Source organism: Denticeps clupeoides, chromosome 20, assembly GCF_900700375.1.
Source record: "Denticeps clupeoides chromosome 20, fDenClu1.1, whole genome shotgun sequence".
NCBI classification, from domain to species: Eukaryota; Metazoa; Chordata; class Actinopteri; order Clupeiformes; family Denticipitidae; genus Denticeps; species Denticeps clupeoides.
The window spans coordinates 7,219,027-7,239,888 of NC_041726.1; the positions used below are offsets into that span (position 1 = coordinate 7,219,027).

The 20,862-nt window shown below is 45.8% G+C and overlaps 1 protein-coding gene across 2 annotated transcripts in view; it reads left to right on the plus strand.

Annotated features, from left to right (window-relative positions):
* The window catches only part of phf14 (PHD finger protein 14), a 62,043-nt gene extending 50,626 nt beyond the window's left edge, over positions 1-11,417 (plus strand). For both annotated transcript variants that reach the window (XM_028964075.1, XM_028964076.1), the window contains exon 18: positions 10,396-11,417. In XM_028964075.1, coding sequence (XP_028819908.1) covers positions 10,396-10,485 — 90 coding nt within the window. In that variant the 3' untranslated portion in view covers positions 10,486-11,417. The remainder of the gene's footprint in view (positions 1-10,395) is intronic.
* The last annotated feature ends 9,445 nt before the right edge of the window (positions 11,418-20,862 follow it).

A 20,862-nucleotide genomic window follows, 5' to 3' on the forward strand; every position in this document is an offset into this window, starting at 1 on the left:
TCTCTTCATCGATGGTAACTTAAGCACGTTGTAAGTCGCTCTGGATAAGGGCGTCTGCCAAATGCCGTAAATAACTAATTTAAATGTAAATAACTGACATGCGCAAAAGTTTGTATTCTTGTTTTTTGAGGACACCCTTCAATTTACATTATCTTACAAGCCCCATGCTAACTGCATAGCAAAAGTAGGATCTTAAAAACCTCAAAATCATTTAGATCAACCTTATTACATATTAGGTTTTTTTGTGTACCAATAGTGTTAATTAAATCAATGTTGCAGTGTGTTTGTGGCTCTCTTCAATTTATTATTATTTTTTTTTATTTATGAATGATTCCACATCCAAACACACCACCAAACTAACACACACTATAGCTGCAATGAAGAAGCACAGCCCTGCTTCATACGCTTTTAAAATTTTGACTGTGTCAAGACACTCGTAGCCGTTGACATTTCATAACAGTAGGCGGGGCTTAACTTTTTCCCCTTTCCCTCTTCCTCTAAATTGTTTTCACAGCCCTCTACCTCCGCTTGTGTCCTCATTCGGACCGGCATTTGCTAGCTGCCATGTGTGACCAATCACCACCCATTCAATTTCGTTATGCCTCAGACCCACTTTCCGCTTTTAATAGATCGTCCTGCGGTGCTACAGGTAGCCTTAGTGTTGAATAATGGTTAATTATTTTTAAAAAGAAAGAGAAAAAAAAAGAAACTAATGAACAAAAGGTGAGAAGTTGAAAGCCTTTAGACAAAGCTGTTCGTTTGAGGAATAATTGGCTCCACTCAGGGAATCGTGGGGGGGTTGCTCTAGTGGTGCACTTAAGTCGTGTTCTGTAATCACTTGCAAATGCCACGGAGCGCGGCGCTTTCTTTCCTCTTTCTATTTTTCTTTCTTTCTTATAAACGGCACATTTAAATGTGACCCATCATCATATCTGTTCTTGTACATCAGGAGGCTTTAGAAAGGCTTCCAGCCGTGGCCCTCGCCTTCCGGATGAATTAAAGACAGGTAAACAGGTCAAGGATGCGCGCCACCGCGAACCTGCCCCCCCCGTTTAATCAGGGGGGCTGAATCACGACCGCCTGCGTCCTCCAGCGGGCCGCTGGGGCAACCCCATCCGTCTTGGCGCTTCCTTGTCCCCCTTGGCGGCATATTGCTCTCAGTCGTTACCTTTTCAAAGGTCGATGCAAATAAATATCGATAAATCACTTTCTAAAAAAAAAAAGAAACGGATAAAGAAGACAAAAATAAATTTTCATGTTTTTTTTTTTTTTTTTTATGGGCATGGAGGGATGGTGTCAACAAGAACGCTCACGATGCTGCCCGGCAATAAAGGCTTTATTAGCCAGAGTCGAGTTCATTACGCCGCTCTGTGTTTCCGCCTGCCTGTCGAGGCCAGATAAACCACTCTCCATCGAAGGCCACTTCCCTCCGCTGTCACCCTTGGGCCCCGGCTGAATTGATTCGGGTAATAAAATGACAGTCCTGTCGTAATATACGGATGGCCTTTAATTCGGCGCTCCGTTAGGCAGTGGGCCGGACCTTGTTGGCGCTTTATTTACACCCGCGTGTCGTTTCCACTTCACGCGCGCCATGAACCACTCCAGCAGTGCCTCGAAAATGCCAGCGGGCTCTTTCTCTTCAGGCAGCCAATTGAGGACCCAGAGGAGCGTTTGCGTGGGAAGTGGTCGCTTGGGAACATTTGAGATTTGTTGTGAGGACCCTTGCGCTCGGCATAATTGCGCCGCCAGACTTTTACTTACCCGTCCGCACTGGGAACGTATAGGCGCTTTGATGACCTTGATTTTTTGCAGGATGGAGATATATATATATATATATATCTCCAAGCTGCTGAACCCTCCCATGTTCTACGAGCTAAGGGCGAGCCGAACAACGTGATGCGACGCTGTTTATAGGACGGAAGTTAATGTGCGACGCGTTCAGCCAAATTCTCGGGATGATTACCTTTATAAGCACAGCCATCAATCAGACGACTTTGCAGCCTGACCGCCATAGCAGCCTAATTAAGTTAGCCTAATTAACTGAATGAAGTGTCACACTCTGCTGCCTTTACTGTGGAAAGGAGCGTGCGAGGAAATGGCGAGATCATCACTCATCCAACTCGGCGGCATTTCTACGCCGGAGTCGTTTGAACTGGAGCGAGTGGGGGGACGAAATGTTTTGCCAAAAAAAAAAGCCTCATTTTGCGCTTTGTCTGTTGATGCGTTATCAACATTGATCTTGCTTTTTTTCACACGATTGAAATGACGCGTTGGTAGCAACCTTGTCTAAAATACCAAGACACTTACAACTGAATTGCTCCAGGGATACGAATACCTGTAACTATTGACTGTGTTGTGCTCTGGATAACCCCCTCTGGATAATTCCCTCAAGGCTACGTCCACTCGACAGTGAACGGACCTCGAGTACCCTGCAGGTCGTCGGCAAACAGTGTCAAACGTAGTTCTGCCAATTAGTGCCAAGTCTGGAGAAGTCCCAAGGTTTTCCTCAGATGTCATCTTCCAGAGAATGGGAGGTGCACGATGGCACTGCAGGATTCTAATCAGTCCCTCATCGAGTTCAAGTTGAACGTTCCAGTTCTTTACTTGGAAGAATTTCTTTGGACTTTTTCCAAACTTTGTACTAATTCATTGTACTTTTTACACTTCTTATGAGACCACAACCCACGGTTGCTGTGACCTCATTCTCGTGACTGCGATAAAACTCCTTCAGATTTGGCTCTAATGTTCATTAAGGACGCAAACCATTGAGCTGAATGGAATTTGGTGGTCCGAGGTTCCTCGTGTTCTGAGCGCGATATATCAGCAGGTCTTCAAAGGAGCTTCTTCTGTTCTGGCCCACACTTGCACTGTCACAGATGATGGTGCACTGAGCCAATCAACTGGCAGACTGTAGTACATCTAATTAAAACAGTCATAGCCACAACTAGAACCCCTCCAGCTGTGTGAACTCATCCTTAGCCCTCTTACGACTTTCGTTTTGTCCGACTTCTGTCCGCCCTGGCCCGGCAGGATGCCCCACAGACCTCAGTGAAAGGCTTTCCTCCGAGGGCCAGGCGCCTTGCTGAGAGCCATCAGATGGCGGGCGAAACACAGCCCAGCGCAGCGTGACCGCCGGTGGACGCTCCACCTGATTTTGCATGGGGCGATTTGGAGAGTAGACGCGCCGCGGTTGGTCTGTCCTGCGCGGGAGGTGGAAGGAGGCCGGGCTCCCTTAATCTCCTGTCTCTCCAGCGCATTTTGTGTGTGCGCGCGCACGTGTTTGTGGGCGTCCATGTATGTGTGTACGTGGAGACGGAGGGAAAATCAATGCGCGGGAGTCACCTCCATCACTTTAACTAGGCGTGCAGGGCGCCACCCCTCCTCTCAGGGGCCAATTTGTGGAGTAAACAGGGCCGTGCGATCGCCCGAGGCGGTCCCCAGCAGCCCTGCCGGCCCATTACTCAGCACTGAGTGCGTTTTAATAAGAGCGGAACAGGGACCACTACACGAACTCGGCCCAGTCATACACAGGTTAGAGCTTTGGAGTTCACACATCACACACACACTCAAATGCTACGCTATCCTAACAGCAAATCACGTTCTTCACTTATTGCAGCACATATCACGACTATGTTAGGAGACGTTGCTAGGCAACCGCAGTCTGAAAATGAATATTATTGTTAACACAAATTAATTTATTGCATATAAATATAGATTTATTGTGACCTGTTACTGTGATGTTACATGCCTGTGATCTTATCACACATTTTTTTTCATGTCATGTTACATTGGGCTGTATAGGAGACTGAAATCGGCATAAATTTAGTTTGTTCCCATGTTATGATCCTGGTTAAAAGAGTTCAGTTAGAAATGCAATGAGCAACTTAACATTTATGGTACTCACAAACATGCGTGCACACACACACACACACTCACACTTAGAGTCCAACAGAGAGGCTTTCTTTCTCACGCACAACACACCATTTAACAAATGCATCTTTGGAGGAGTGTGTCTCATCGATGCCATAAATCACGCTAATGGGAGGATCAGAGGACTGCATTCTGCTCATAATGGCACACACACACACACACACACACACACACACACACACACACAGAGTCAGCACTGTACCCTCCTGAGGTCTCCATTCTTGCACCATGGTGCCCCGTTAGAGGAACCTCTCGCTGCAGGTCAGCAGGGGGTTTTGACGTTTCGGTCGATTTACGCGAATGAAGCCATTTATGCTTAAGCTCAAAGACACACAAGTCACACATGGGGAGAAAAGGGGACCTGCCACTGTGCCCAGGGTTTATTAGTGAGACTTGCCATAAATTGTTGTCAGGTCCACTTGGTATTTACATGCACAGGGTCGTGACCTTGTGGGTGGGCCATTTTTGTTGCGCACTAGGCTGGTAACGCCCTGCAACGGTTGTTAATACTGATTTGTCCAAGGGAGTCGATGCAATTTAGTTTTGAATGCTGAATAAGTTTAATTGACATCGGGGTGAGTGACGTGCATGTGTTTGTTCAGACGGCTGGTTTCGGCCTGGCCAGGGTGGGAGGAGGCCGCAGGGGCAGAGGTGGGTAAATGTAGCGCGTAACGCGTAGCCCTGTCGAGCTAATGAAGCGGGGATTTATGACCGAACGAGCACAATTGTGTCATCTCCGCAGCGGTGGCAGAGACTGTTCATCACAGACGCGGTGTTTATGGTGCCAACACACACACACACACACACACACAGTCACCTGCAGAGTCACAGTCTCTCCTTTTTCTCACCTTCTTGTAACTGGTGAGCACTATGCCCCTCCATCCCCCCTCTGTCTGGTTTTCTTTCTCTTTTTTTTTTCTCCCCATCTGTTTCACTCTCTCATCGCTCTCATCCCCTCCATCACTCTGTCTGTCTTTCTCGCGCTCCCCTCCTCGCCCCCTCTGTCATATTTTGAAGACACTCGCAGTCTCGTATCGCAGCAGTTTGTTTCATTCCTGGTCCTTCTCATTTCTTCACAGGTTGAGTGATTCCATCTTCGTATTGAAGCGCATCTCTCTTAAACACACACACACACACACAGCAGTACTCAGTGTTCAGGGGTGGCAGTAAAGCCATTTTTTCCTCTCCTCACACACATGAAAGGGCCGCTCTCGTCTACCGACACACACAAGCAAACACAATGAGGACCGAAAACACGATAAGGAATAAGTCACACTAATTAGACGCTAATTCTTTGAGGACTGCGCCGGCTTGATAAAGGATGCTGCGGCTTATTAAAGTCGAGGCGGCATTGTAAAAAAAAATGTTAATTCTTTTTGCAGCTTTATTTTTTTTTTTTAATCCCGCTTTATGAAGTTGCGAGGCGAGGGCGGCGCGTGGGTGGACAGCGGGGGCGACCGCAGCGGCTCGGCGGGGCTGGAGGGGTCCTGGCAGAAGCAGACGGGATATCTGCGCAGACCTTTCCTGCCACCTAGGGATCACTTTGTGTTTTCTCACGGTCCCCTTACTTCTCCACACCTTCGCTTTACCTTCCACTCTGTTCTTTGTCTTTCTTTTCACAAGGCGCTCCATCCCTTAGTCACTTTCTCCTGCTCATTCATTCACCTTTCTTTTTTTCCACAGCACTTTTTCCACAGCGCTTTCTACCACTCAATTCAACAAGCTCTGCTAGTATTGCAAAATCAAATGGTACATGCCATTTAAGCAATATTTATAAATCTCTAATAGGGATGTAAAATATCCGTATATAGATTTTTAATCAGCGTGTCTCATTTTGGAGTCATCAGTGTGCTCAAGTTAGATGTGGTATAAAATATTTGCTTAAGTTCAAAGCCAGGCACCTCCATCTAGTGGTGCTTTCTTATATGACATGGAGTTCTGACAAGCCTTTGATAATCACGGAATTTTTACAAATGCCGAGGTATGAATAATGTATTTGAAATCTATCATGAAGAAAATCCTTGCTATGTGGCTCAAATGGTCGGGTGGTAGTAGCCTAGTGGGTAATAACACTCGCCTATGAACCAGAAGACCCAGGTTCAAATCCCACTTACTACAATTGTGTCCCTGAGCAAGACACTTAACCCTGAGTTGCTCCAGGGGGGGACTGTCCCTGTAACTACTGATTGTAAGTCGCTCTGGATAAGGGCGTCTGATAAATGCTGTAAATGTAAATGCTCCCAAATGGACTTGATTGGGTCTGTATGTTGCATGACTGGGCATGATGTCGTACACACAAACACAGAGGTGGCACTTTTAAACCACAGTTTTATCAGAACATTAAAAGTTACTGATCCCCCCTTTTTGTTGTCAAACATCCCTGGCCTGTTGTGGCATGGACTGTAGACCACCAGACCAACATGGGTCAGTCTTTGCTGCCCATGTGCATCAGTGAACCTTGGCTGCCCATGACCCAGTCTCCGGTAGGAGTTTTGCTAGGTCCTGAGAACAGAAGATCTAGATTCAATTTACAGGGACGGTCACTTGGCCACAGATGTCAAATGGGGTGTTTGGTTTATTCAGAATTTTAATGAAGAAACCCCCCCCCCCTTACATTTGTCTGGCCCCCTCTCCCTCCCTCCACGTATGAAAGCAGTGGACCAGCGACAGCTGTTTATGTTTCGTCCCCCCCCACCCCTCCTGCCCTTTAAAAATCTGAGCGCAATTATAATAAAAAATGGTGGCATTTGATTATCGTGTGTGTGCCGTGTGCCAGAGGGCTGTGCGCTCCATGCCGAGTGAGTGGCAGCGCCAGCGTCTCCTCCTCTCCCCGGAGGAGGCTGATGGAGATATCCCACAATGCCGCAGCCTGTCAGCCGCTCGGGGCCCTCAGCGCGGAGCAGCTTACCCCCCCCCTTCTGACTGCTTTGCCGCACCCAAGCCTCACAAAGCAAATGTCACCTTCTCCAGGGCTGCATGAAGGACTACAAGCCAGGGAAGACTTCTTTTTTTCTCGCAAGGTGTGTGTGTGTGTGTGTGTGTGTGTGTGTGTGTGTGTGTGTGTGTGTGTGTGTGTGTGTGTGTGTGTGTGTGTGTGTGTGTGTATGGGTGGGTGTGGTCACGCTGGGGGTAAATACAGTCATCAGCCCAGCAGCCCCACACTTCCTAAAGTTTACATACGCAGCAGCAGCACCTCATTTCTAGAACAGTTTCTCACATATACTGTGTCTGTGTGTGTGTGTGTGTGTGTGTGTGTGTGTGTGTGTGTGTGTGTGTGTGATTCTGCTGAAGTTTTTAGATGTTGAGTTGTGGCTCTAGCACAGATTTTCTGATGAAGAGCCAACATTTAAATCACACAGAGCGGAGGAAGTTTCATTACTTTCACTGTGTGAGTCGGGCCGTGAGGGATAGACACTGTATCTGTGTGCTTGTGTGTGTGTGTGTGTGTGTGTGTGTTCAGATATTACTACCTTGCGTTCTTACCATATGTTCAAAAACTAGTTAATTATGCACACAGAATGCATTCATTGTAGCACTGTTACAGTCGGTTCCAGCAAACGTAGAAATATCTTTGTGTGTGTGTGTGTGTGTGTAGTGTGGTGTAGGGTGTTAGAAGCCTAGTGGGTGACAGACCTGTTAATGAACTAAAGTCCCAGGTTCAAATCCCACTTACCACTATTGTGTCCCTGAGCAAGACTGTTAACCCTAAGTTGCTCCAGGGGGGGACTGTCCCTGTACCTACTGATGGTAAGTCGCTCTGGATAAGGGCGTCTGGTAAAAGTGTGTGTGTGTACTTTGTGTTTTCTCACATGTTTGAATAAGTACCATGTCTTAGACTTATTTTAAAGGTAGTTAATGTCGAGTCAATTTTTTATTTTTTTTTTTTTTGTTTTAAAGTTTACCAAAGTCCTGTATGATAAACGTTTGCCAAAAATAATTTGAAATTCTGCATACTGCTATTATGATTGGTCCTCCCAAACACGCAAATATATGTGTGAGTGTGTTTTTATGTATTCCTAGCTTGAAGGTTTACAATGAATTTTTACATTCAGCTCCCGCCTGTGTGCGGAGTTTTCGCACATGCAGGAGCGTATGAAATGTCAGTGAAAGTGAGGAACCTTCGCTGAAGTAAAGACTTCCCTGCCATATTTCTACTCCGCAGAAGGACCCTGAGGGGGACCGTTGGTTTCACCACATCCCAGGGACATCGGGCAGTATATTAGGGGACAGGAACAGAGCGGGACGGGCGGGGCAGCTTTATGCGATTGTTAGCATGCACCCCCTCCACCCTCGTTCCCCATTTAAAATCTGACCGCTCCGGCAGTAACGTATGGCGCCACAGGTAATTGGAAAATTGGCAGGCCTGTCAGGGAGATTTGGTGGATGGCTCGGGCGGGGTCGCCAGCAGAATTCATGAGGTGTCGCCCCAGTGGGACGTTTATAACGGGTCTCCGGAGTTCAGCACAGAGCGCAGCATTCTTCACCAGGCAAGGCCAAGGGGACGTGTAATATTGTCATACTCTCCCCGACCTTCTTGAATGTACGGTGCCGCGTTTCACTACGTATACGGTTCCATCTACATGACACCTTTTTAATGCCACCATTAATGCATCGTCTTTCATTGAGCTTTTCCTAGTTTGTACAGTGTGGACTGTACAGTGTTTATTTATTACAGTATTTATGTCTGGCGAATGGATTCATGGTGAATTCATTGCAATCCCTGTGTAGGTGCTGTTACGGTGAACTGGTGTCGTAAACTGTGAGGGGGAGACGTTGCTTTGAATCAAGTGAAAGTTCTAGTGAGGTGATTGTCACATGTGATACACAGCAGCACAGCACATGGTGCACACAGTGAAATGTGTCCTCTGCATTTAACCCATCACCCTGAGTGAGCAGTGGGCAGCCATGACAGGCGCCCGGGGAGCAGTGTGTGGGGACGGTGCTTTGCTCCAGGACACCTCAGTGGTACCTTAGCAGATCGGGATTTGAACCGGCAACCTTCTGATTACGGGGCTGCTTGGGCCACCACTGCCCCAAGTGATTAGTTAGCACAGCACAGCACCCAGTGCACACAGTGAAATGTGTTCTCTGCATTTAACCCATCACCTGAGGGAGCAGTGGGCAGCCACAACAGGCGCCCTGGAGCAGTGTGTTGGGGCGGCACCTTGGCGGGTCGGGATTCGAACCGGCAACCTAAGGTATACGGGTCCATTTCTTTGCCCGCTAGGACACCACTGCCCCGTATTTGCGTGTACATGTGGGGTATCAGTATTCACAGCTGTGTGTGAAGGTAGTTGAGCCTGGGGTGTGTGACTTAGTGGGATCGTTGCGGTATCTGTGATTACCCCGACCCTCGACCGGCCAATCACACAGAGCTCCATGTCGACGTGTTTATTAACCTCGTGAGGAAGAGATAATTGCATCTGTCAGACCCAGTTAAATGCTGGTGCAGCCGTCGTTTTCCATTTGTCTCCCCCTCTAGATCAGGTGTGTGTGTGTGTGTGTGTGTATACTTTTTAGACTTGCAGAGGAAATGCAGTCTCTGATCATAATCCATAACACACTTTGAGTATTAAATGTCCCCTGACATGAAAATATTTTTTATATCGGTCTTAGTGTCCCCCTAATACTGTATCTGAAGTCTCTTTCCGAAATTCTTGGTTCAGAATTACACTTTGATCCAGTCCCATAATGAGATTTCCCCAGGATGCGTCGTTTCGGTGTCTGTAGCTTTAAATGCTAATGAGGAGGAGAGCGGACTATGTTGAGCGGGCGTTCGCGGAAATGACACCATCAACACCGTTCACCAACCACAATGTTTGGCGCCGTTTTTCCAGAAAAATATTAAACGAACCCGCTGGTTCTTCAGAGTCTCGCGTCCGAGCAACTGCAATGCATCACATGTTTTCAAGCCATGATGTTCAGTGGAGATAATACTTTCGGGGAGGGGTGCGAAATTTGCAACGTACAGGACTTTAAAGGGGAGGGATGGAAAAAGCATGAGAAACGGGACATCATAAGGTGACAATTTCCAGATCCACTCGTCTGAGCACTCTGATATATCTGCACTCTCTGAGCAGAATGGCCAAAGCACTCTTAACATCCATCACCATTTCTAGCCACTACAGGACCATCAACAGGCTCGGGCAACTCGTATTAATGTTAAATAATCTCACAAAGTCAAATTTTCATAATAGGGAACCTTTATTGTCATATTTGGAAAATCTCTGGCAGCCTTCACTTTTATTAATTTTGTCCTTTGTTGGTTTTGTTTTTTAATCAATGTAATTTCATAATTTTTCCTCCTGGTTCTGAGATCCCGTAGACAGAAGCAATCAGGGAATTGCATTGCATTCCTGACCAAAAGATGCTAACAGGAAATGTGACCTTTGGTGCTTGATCAGTGCTTTCAAGAACATTCCGGTTCTTAGTGCCCATGGATTTTCTTATTTCTTTTTCTTTCAGGATGATGAGGAGGTGCATGAGGAGCAGGAGTCAGAGAAAGACGAAGTGGCTGAGCAGGAAACCCGTATACCTCAACTGGAGAGTTTTTAAATCATCAGTGCCACCACCTCTATTCTCATGCCAAGAAGAAGAACACTTTGCCAACTTTCCACTCCGACAGCAGACGACTGCCTGTCCAGGACTGATCTCGGGTCAGTTTCCTGAGACAGCACACGATACCATCAGCCCACGGAGGTAGATTAGGAGGAAGATGAGATTGTGCCTTTTTGTTTGGAGGACTGAATGTACTGCATCTCCACCGTGCCAGCATTGGGGGAATTGTTTTAGGGGCGGCGGACCGGGGTCTTTTTCAGTTTGAACCAGTCAGGTGAGGATGGGCTGCTGCTGCCCTGTTGGTCCTGTTTGAACCTTCCGACACTTTACAGCTCACTCCGACTCTGAACATCCTGTGTGATATATTATCACGGCACCAATATCAGCATTTTTCACCCTATTAAAGACGAACAAATATAGAGACCCCTGGTGAGTTTCCTGCAGACAAAAAAAATTATATCAATCCACCCCCACCACATCCTGCCTTCGGAATTTAGTTTTCTATTCTTATGTGACTCATAGCATCAGTATTAATCCTCAGTGACACTAATGTGACGTCAGCATGGGGCATTGACCTCACCTGGTGGCACTTGATGTGCAAATTGCCTTGTAATTAAGCGGTTATACTGTCGCCAGGACGAGTCACAGCTATAAAAAAAAAAAAAATCTATTTTTGCATACGGAGGACTGTGAAGTCTGTGCAGTTGAGCGGGGGGAACGTGTCCATGGTCGCCCGCCACGTTTCCAACATTTCTTTTTATCTCCTGTGTCCAGTCATTAAATATGCCCACCCTCTGGTTCATTTCACCGTGATGAGGAATGGTTGGGAATGGCCGATCCACCTCACCTCACAGCAGAATCGAGACACTATGAGAGTCAGTATTTAGGTACTATGTGAATAGATATTCTTAATAAAGGTTCTTCCGAAACCATGTTTGTATTATTTCATTAAAAAAAAAAAAAAAAAAAGAATAGCAGTGAATGTCATGACATTTTTGACATGGTTTTTGACATGGGCGACGTGGGTGGTGGGGGCAACATCAAGGGCATCGGCTGCCCTGACATTGTGATTTCATGGACACAGGTCAGTTTTCTACTCCCCGTTTGCGGAAAGTAAGGCGAGTTGTGAGTTGCGTGTCTGGGAGGGGGCGGCAGGAGATCCTCTGACTGGCTGGAGCGGCGTCTAATAACCAGCTCACAAAGTGAAACAGGACGCTGAAGTAGCTCCTTATTCGAATTGTCAGTTCCAACTAAATCCTGCTCAGCAGGCTGCAGTACCCGTTTTGTGCCTGTAGGTTCAGTTCAGCGAGGGTTACAGCCAGGAAATCTGATTCAGAAGTAAAGAATGGATTTATGATCCATATGGAAATTTCCAGCCTGCAGTATTTAAGGTGGAACAGACCATTTGAATAAGGAGCTGTTAATAATGAGCTCGCTTCAGCGTTGTTGGGTAATCTAAATTCTCTCACACCCATACAAATACGGGACGTGAGCACATGGTCCTCGGTGTACCCGCTTTCTGCTGCTGGTGGGCTCACAACTGTCTAAATGTGTTTCCATATAAAGCACATTTCATTCCTAATATTGTCACCATTAATTCTTCCAGGGTTGTGCGAAATTGCTGAAAAAAAATGCAAACCGACTCTGCACAGTAAAGGGTAGGGTTGGAGGATTTTTTTTTTCTTCAATATTAAAGTGATTGTCATTTTGAAACACTGCAGCACAGCACACAGTGACAACAAAATGTGCCTCTGCTTTTAACCATCATCCTTAGCGTGCATTGGGTAGCCATGACAGGCCCCCAGGGAGCAGTGTGTGGGGACGGTGCTTTGCTCAGTGGCACCTTGGCGGCTCGGGATTCGAACCGGCAACCTTATGATTACAGGGCCGCTTCCTTAACCGCTAGGCTGATGGAAGACGTACAAGAAAAGGTCAACTGCCCATATATGATCATCTGGTTAAATTCAGTATGGTTCCAACAACAGGTTTTATGTTAAATATAATATACAGTTCTTAATATGGTTTGTGTTTCTGTGTTACGTTACTGTCTCGTGCGCAAGCTCTTGTTTGCTTGATCTAGTTTCCAGGACATTTTATTCAATTTGTGGCTATCAGGGATACGCCCAATCAATATATTCTGAATATATTCAATATATTCTCCCAGAACTTCCGGGACACTTGGGATGTCTTACAGTCACATATCTCCATTTAAAAGTCATGTAAATATGCAAATTTCTGCCATTTTTATTGTGATCGTGAAAAAATGCCCTCAGCTGATCGAGCTGAAATTTATCCCGATAATTGATTAAGATTGAATTAAATTGTACGAAATCAAACCGCTGAAAGTCTCACTGACGTGCCTGGGCAATGCGATTGCGTATCGAGAGTTTCAGCGGGACTGGACTGGATTGGGCCATCCATGGATTAAGCCTAAGTCCTCAACTAAACCAAAAAATAGCCGTAATAACAATCTGAAAGGGGGCACGTCATCACCTTTCACAGCGAGTCGGACAATGAACCAGTCAATAACTCGACTGCCTCCTCGTGAACGACCTAGTTGACTTAGAACCTCGGGTCCACTGAGCTGTGCATGGAAATGGAAGCTGAGCTCCTCCTCCCGGAACCGCCTTCATAGTTTGACCGTGATCTTCTGTTTTAACCCCGTAAGTCTTCATCCAGTGCTGCAGACCCAGAGGCCTCGTCAGACCCCCCTGGGAAGACGCGTTGTTCGCCGGAGCGCCGTATCCTTTGCTGTGTCGGGGAGGCGGCGTTCCGAACGTTAATGCATGGAGGAGTGTAATTCCAATTTGTTTCAGAGGAACTATTAATTTGCCCATTTCAAGGCTGGGTAGGAGGGGAACCCCGGTACGGCCTGCCAAGCGTGAAAGACATTATCTGGAGGGCCTGTGATTTTTTTTTTTTTTCTTCTTTTAAGGCAACGCGGGAGGAAACTGATGCGCTTTGATGAGGCGGTGCGAGCCCCCGCCGGCCGTTTGAGCCGGGCTCCCCGCGGCTGAGCTCCCAGCATGTGGCGCGAGAGGGTATGTCATTAGGCCTGTAGTAACAGCGGCGGGCCGGGCCTAATGGCGGCGCGGCCCGCCTTGCTCTGATTTACGCCGCCTGCATGCTAAACAGGGCCCGTAATGAGGCGGCAACGCTGCGAGAGGCAGCGGTGCTCAAGGGCCAGGGCGCGGCACTCAGACGCATCGCGGACCGGATTTACTGCACCACGAATACAAAGTGAAAAAGTGAACGTTAGTTTCACTTTTTAGTTGTCACACGTGACACAGCACAGCACCCAGTGCACACAGAGAAATGTGGTCTCTGCATTTATCATCACCCTGAGTGAGCAGTGGGCAGCCATGACAGGCGCCCGGGGAGCATCGTGTGGGGGCGGTGCTTTGCTCAGTGGCTTCCTTACCCGCTACACACAGGTAAATACACACTCAAACACACGCAATCATTAATATATCAGGAGTAGATGATCAGAACATTACAATCCCCTGCCTAATATTGAGAAGGTCCCTCTGAAGGTATCTGCTGTGGCAGATCTTAAAAGTCCTGCACGTTGCGAAGTGGGGTCTCCAGGCGAGGGACTTGTTCTTCCAGCACGTCATTACTTTATTACATAGACATGACGTTTGAATCCCGAACCACCAAGGTGCCGTCCTGCTACGTTCCCTCCACCGGCTCCCAGTAGCTGCACGCATCAGGTTCAAAATACTGATGCTGGCCTACAAAGCCAAACATGGAGTAGCACCATCCTACCTCACAGCCCTTATTACACCTCGCACTGCACCTCGTATACTCCGAGCCTCCAGTACTGCTCGCCTGGTCCCTCCATCTCTGAAGGTAAAAGGAAGACAATCATCAGTCTTGGCCCCTTGGTGGGGGAATGATCTTCCCCTCACGACTGTCCGCGCCAAACATTGTGGTTGGTGAACGGTGTTGATGATGTCATTTCCGTGAATGCCCGCTCAACTTCTATAGGTCGTTCTCCTCCTCATTAACATTTAAAGCTACGCACACCGGAGTGGCGCGTCCTGGGGAAATCTCATTGTGGGACTGTAATTACAGTAAATACAGTAAACCACTGGGACTGATATTAAAGCAAAAACCATTTTGATGTCAAATAACTTTTAATAAGCTTCTTTATAATTACTGCTCCACCACTAATTGGAGAACAGTGCTTCCTAATTGCTCTGTACTTTTTGAGTGTGAGCGGATTGCAACCGTATTAAAGTGTGACGGGTCCACAGCTGCCCACCTCTCATTATTTCACTCTTCCGTGTCGAGAGCAGGATCTTCGAACGAGGAGACACTGACCAATGAGCACACAGCAACAGCAACTTCATTGAACTGGTCTTTTCCAAGTCCTGCCTTGGATCGTAGTGTCCTCCCTGACACGGACTGTCCGGTCATCCTAGACCGAGCCGCCATCCCTGGAGGACAGCGAGATGGACGGAAGGTTCCAAACCCTGATCTGCATTGGCCCTGTGTCTTCTGCTGCACTACTGCACCTTCCTCCTCGGCCCCGTCTCTCTGTCTCTGTTAATTGCGCTAGATAATGCCTGAAATAACACTACCCGTGACCTTTTCCGAGCGCCGTGTCTTGTTATGACAGCCTGATGTCTCCCCTCCTTAGTGCGTCTGTGTGCTCAGGTAACGTTCCGTGGGGTTGTAATGTCGCGTTCTTGACACTTCTCCGTGGACACGCTCATTACGACCGGGGGGTCTTAAAGCCTCCTGATGCACCGAGGGTTCTCGTCTCCTTTCTGACATGTTAATAACTCCCACAGCTCAGGCCGCAGTTAAAGCGCACGCCTGCCGCTGGCAGTCAGGTGTGTGTGTGTGTGTGTGTGTGTGTGTGTGTGTATAAAAACTGTTCTAAAATCTGAGCCACAGTCCATTTAACATCTAGGGCTCTGATTGGCTGAGAGAAATACTGGCATAAGCAGTGTCTCACCCTGACACTTCACCTCTTTAACTATCGTTCTGCCTTATTACACTGTTTACAGTGACAAGGTCATGTGACCAGCTGCAGATGAAAAGCCATAAATTCATATTATTGGCCTTGTTTCTATGCCACAGCCCACCAGTGACAAAACCCCTTGGTGCATCATATAATTCCATAATGTATATATGTACACCCATGTACACATTCCATATGGGTGTGACATTTTGCCAACTTTACATACACATTACAAAAAACAAAAAGAATGATCATATTTAGATCTAACATGGGTGTTGGTTGTATATTTTTTTTTAAAACACATGGCAGTATACATAGTGAACAATGTTCACAAAACATTTATTTTCTACTTTTTTTTTATGTCATAAACAGGCCTTTGGCACCAACTGGTGTGTTCCGTGCAAAGTCATTTGGGGTTTTTTTTGTTTAATAACTCTAAACTGTAAAATGTATTCATATCCTTTAGCCAGAAATCCTAATTTCATCATAAATGTCACTTGCGGTTTTTACGTTAAGGTTCTCACCTACAAATAACATTGTTTGTATTTTTGTGCATTATTGATGTATTTAACTATTTGTATGGGAACAACATTTACATTTACTGCATTTATCAGACGCCCTTATCCAGAGCAACTTACAATCAGTAGTTACAGGGACAGTCCCCCCCTGGAGACACTCAGGGTTAAGTGTCTTGCTCAGGGACACAATGGTAGTAAGTGAGATTTGAACCTGGGTCTTCTGGTTCATAGGCGAGTGTCTAACCCACTAGGCTACTACCACCATATTTTTTGTAGGTAGGTATATATATGCATGGTGCTGCATAGCTAAGGTTTATTAACCATCATGTCATCTTTGTAAGGATTGCTGTTGTCCCGCATGGATTATTGCTTTATTATAGATTTTATTTTTATTTTGATCATGTTGAGAAGAGGGTTATGGGAATAAAGTGTTTTTACCGTCCTTGGTAACTCTGAAATTTATACCCACACTGAAAGGTAAATACCCCACAAGGCCGTGTAGATGTAAGGTACTGATTGTTGGCCTATTACAGCTTTATGGGCGGTGTAATTCACACAGAGGAGGGCGTGGCACCACTGACCTTGGCCAATCAGATGCTGTGATCATGCGAATGGCCAGTGCCAGTAGAATACAGTGTCTTAAAACGGTCTGTAAGCTGGTTTATGGCTGCATGTGGAGGTAAATATGAGTTTAGCGAAGACTTTAGAGGTCATGTACTGTATCGACCCCCGAGCCCAGGTACGCACTTAGCAACCAGTCACAAGCTGGGTGGGATCTGTCAGGAAGGCTCATAAACTACCCTGCAACAGGTAGAGAGGACAGGCGTCCAAATGCAGTGCTGTTTCCCCCGGTGACAAGGACAATCCCATCCCTCACTTCTACTTCAAGCCGACACTCCTGATTCCCCATTCATGCGTCATTGTCAGTTTTATACGCCACCCTCTGCGGGTCTTTGACTTTTACAGGTTCTCCTGTAACGCCTGTATCCTGCAGGGTACATTTAAAGCGGCGGCATTTTAAAAGGGTCGCGTCTCAGGCGGAGAGTCGCGGGGTCCGGCCGCCGGGCCACAAATTGCAGGCCTCTGCTGACGTCGGGAGTTTAAAGCCGAGAGGCACTTACTTTGCGGCAAGATGCTATCATGCTGGGAGCGGAATGACTCACGAAATGCCACGGCTAATGCACTCTGCGTCGCGGCAGCATGCAGCATTATATTATTCCCCCCGTCCACAGATTAATGCTCCTCCTAATTTCCTCCCCTGCTTTCCAGTTTTTTTCGCTCACTTTTCACTGTTTTTTAATCAAGCAGTACATCGAAAAACTTTTAAATAGCCTTACATTTGTGCATTCTTTTTTTGTATTTTTGTATTTGACTGCCTAATTCTTGCATCACAAATTATTAAAAAGAAAAAAAAATCAAAACTGAGAGAACATACAGTATGAGCCCCGTGATGCACTTTCACGTTGCACTTGGTTTTCAAGAATTACCATCTGAATGCCTCACAGATTGTATTTCTAAAGATGCTCATAGACAATCAGAAATTGCTGGAGAGGCACCATTCAGTTTTTACTGTCCAAACTCATGTAATAACATAAGCAAAAGTAGCTCCGGCATGATGTTACTTTTACCATTTACATTTTTAAATGAATATATCTTTGATTATTTTAATTTGTTGTTGATTTTATTATTACTGTAATTGTGGATTTGTACAATAATTGTGTTTAATATTGGTATTTTGTTGCTATTTTTATTTCAATTATGTTATTTTGTCTATTCATTCTTAATCACATTTTATTTCTGTAATAAGCACCATTATTAAAAAAATGTAAATATATAAGAAAGCACCGCTAGGTGGCGCTCCCTAACTGTGGCCTATCTAATATTAGTCCAGTCTATATGAGAGTGTAATGTGATGTAATGTATCTGGATTTCCGACACCAGATGAAGATAAGATAAGATAAGATGATCCTTTATTAGTTCCACAAGTAAGGAAACTCATTTTTAGAATTACATTTTTTTTTAGTGAAGCTGGTATTCAACACTTGTATTTTTACACAAGTAATGAAATAGGGACATTTTTGCATTCCTGTTCATGGAAAGTCTACATTTTCTAACAAACCTGAGAACTTGGACACATTTCTCTGTATTGCAGCTATTTTCACTGTGTTTTAAACGCTCTGATATTTGTACAGGTTTAAAAAAGCCACACGATAGCCATCATCGGCTAATTGAGTAAGAAGCTCGGTTTTCTGCAGGGCTTGAAGTGTTTCAGTGAGCCGGGGTAAGGTTGCCCTAGGTTTCCGGGGGTCTCTCGGCGCCACCATTAAACGGCTGCAGCGTTAGAGGGCTCCCCATGACCTGCCAAGGATAAAGGATCTGTTTACTGTAAATTGCACCGCGCTCCCCCCCCAAATACCATCTGCTGTCCTGCGCGGTGCTGTGCGCGGCACCTCTAAAAATAGAGGCTGTGATTGGCTCCCGAGGAGAAGGGGGCCCGCGTTGACCCTAAAGAACCTCAGCACTTCCTGTGGCAGCCCGGTCATGCCGGCGGCAGCAGTGGCGGCGGCCTTCGCTTCCGGCCGGCTCATTTGACTAATTTGGTTTTTCACTAATGAAACGAGAATTTGAATGTTGAAATGCGGTGTGTGTATCTGTGTGTCTGTGTGTGTGTGTGTGTGTGTGTGTGTGTGTGTGTGTGTGTGTGTGTGTGTGTTCTGGGTAATTGCCTCATTCGCTCTGCTCGGCAGCTCTGTCATTGCGATTTGAGAATAGATAAATATCGTAAGGTCGTTTTAAAAAGATAAGACAAGAAAGCAGCAATATCTTGAATGAAGTTCAAGAAATAATTACACACAAATCTTCAAGATACAGATAACTAGCGAGCATAAGTAGTGTTTTTCATTTTTTTATAGGTTTTATTAAAAAATGGGGGGAAAAAAATTTATTGTAGTCTCATCACAAAAAACTGGGGGCGTGAACGCTTTTTATATCTAGTCTATGTTTTAGAATGACGGATGAAAAGTTACGTTAAAACGTTCTTTTGATGGATTTTTACCGAGTAGACATTGATTTGCCAGACCAGAAGTAGAACTTCAGGATAAATGAGTACCAAACGTCGCTTGCTGGACGTTTGACTAGGAGATTGGGAAATTTATGGTGCTTGTTTAGGGCCTCCGTTGCTGGGTGATTCAGGCTTTTTGGGGCCCAGCGTGTGGTGATGTACAGTCGAGATAAAATGAGTCCCTCCAACGGCAAAAAAAGAAGCAAGTCATTTAAATTGTTTACCGAATAGTTACATTTTGTGCATTTTAAATATTGTATCCAACTTAGACGCTTTTAAATTATAGCCACACTGTGGTGCTGGTAAACAACAAAAAATATGCTGTATTTGCATGAAAATGGCAATAATAACAGTATTTAATCATTACCGACTGCCAAGCTCCACATAAGACAAAGCTAGTGCCCCTGTGCGGGATGGAAGTGCGTATTTAGGCACATTACAATTCTTTTTTAAAATAAATCTCTCTGTACGACTGCGGTTTGGGCCTTTCTGTGCACCGAATCGCTTGCTGGACGTTTGACTAGGAGATTAGGAAATTTATGGTGCTCGTTTAGGGCCTCCGTTGCTGGGTGATTCAGGCTTTTCGGGGCCCGGCGTGTGGTGATGCACAGCACTCCTCAAAGTCGAGATAAAATGAGTCCCTCCAACAGCGAAAAAAATTAAATGAAATAAATTAAAAGAATGTGGGGAGGGGGGCTGCAGTGGAATCTATAATAATCTTCCATTAGGCAGAGCCGGTATCTGCAGCGTGGCACGTAGTTAAAGGTCATATGTGGTTTTACAAGTGGAGGTAATGGCGTCCCTACATTTCCCCGGACTGGACGATCTGTCACCAAGGGCTTGTTTACGAGCGCTTTGTGGCCCCATCGCCGGCCGCCGATGCTCCCGAGCTCATTCCGGCGGCTGTAAAATCCACAATTGCTCCGATTCATCAACGAATTAGCCCGAGCGTGACAGCACTCACGGCGCCGGCCCCTCGCGGCCCCCATTTCAGTCCTGTCCGATTTGCAAAGGCAGTTAATTCTGGGACACTTACTTAGCGAATCTGCAGCACCAACACCAACTCGCTGACACAGACGAAACAGGCAAAAATGTTCATAAATGTTAGCGTAAACGATGTGCATTAAACTGCCGCTTAATTAGAAGATACCTGCCGCCGCTGTGCTTTTTTTTCATCCGCCCACCCTTGAGGTTCTTATTTTTTTTTTGTTCTTTCCAGCAACATTTCACGCGTTCATTTCTTTTTGTTCTGCCCATTATTCCTCATTCAATATAATGAACCCAGACTTCAGCGTTTTAGGCCATATCCCAAAATGGCAGCATACAAAGTAAACAGCAAAAAGTCCAATAAAGTGTTAATGACGTGACCATTTTTTATGTTTATGTGATTTAGCATCCGTTTAAATTTGCATAACTAACTTCCATACATTCATGAGATGGTGAAACAGTTTACGAAAAAACGGCTTTAAAATCAAATCAGATTTGATTGGCATTATAACAGTGCTTGGTTGTTTCACGAAATACTTTCTTTCAGAAGGACGATGGACTGTCAGGGTCAACACATCCATCCATCCATCCATCCATCCATCCATCCATCCATCCATCCATCCAGGGGCGTCACAAACAAAGAAAAATGAGTCTAAATGAAAAGGACACGGCCGCACGAATTTACCTGCACGGCAAAGCCTATTAGCAGTAGTAATAATAATAATAACGATACGTAACTTTCCGCCTTCACTACGCCAACAGGGCCAATAATCACATTTTTTAAAGGTAACACCCTAAAAAAAACTGAATGTTTGATTGTGTTTACACCAATCAAT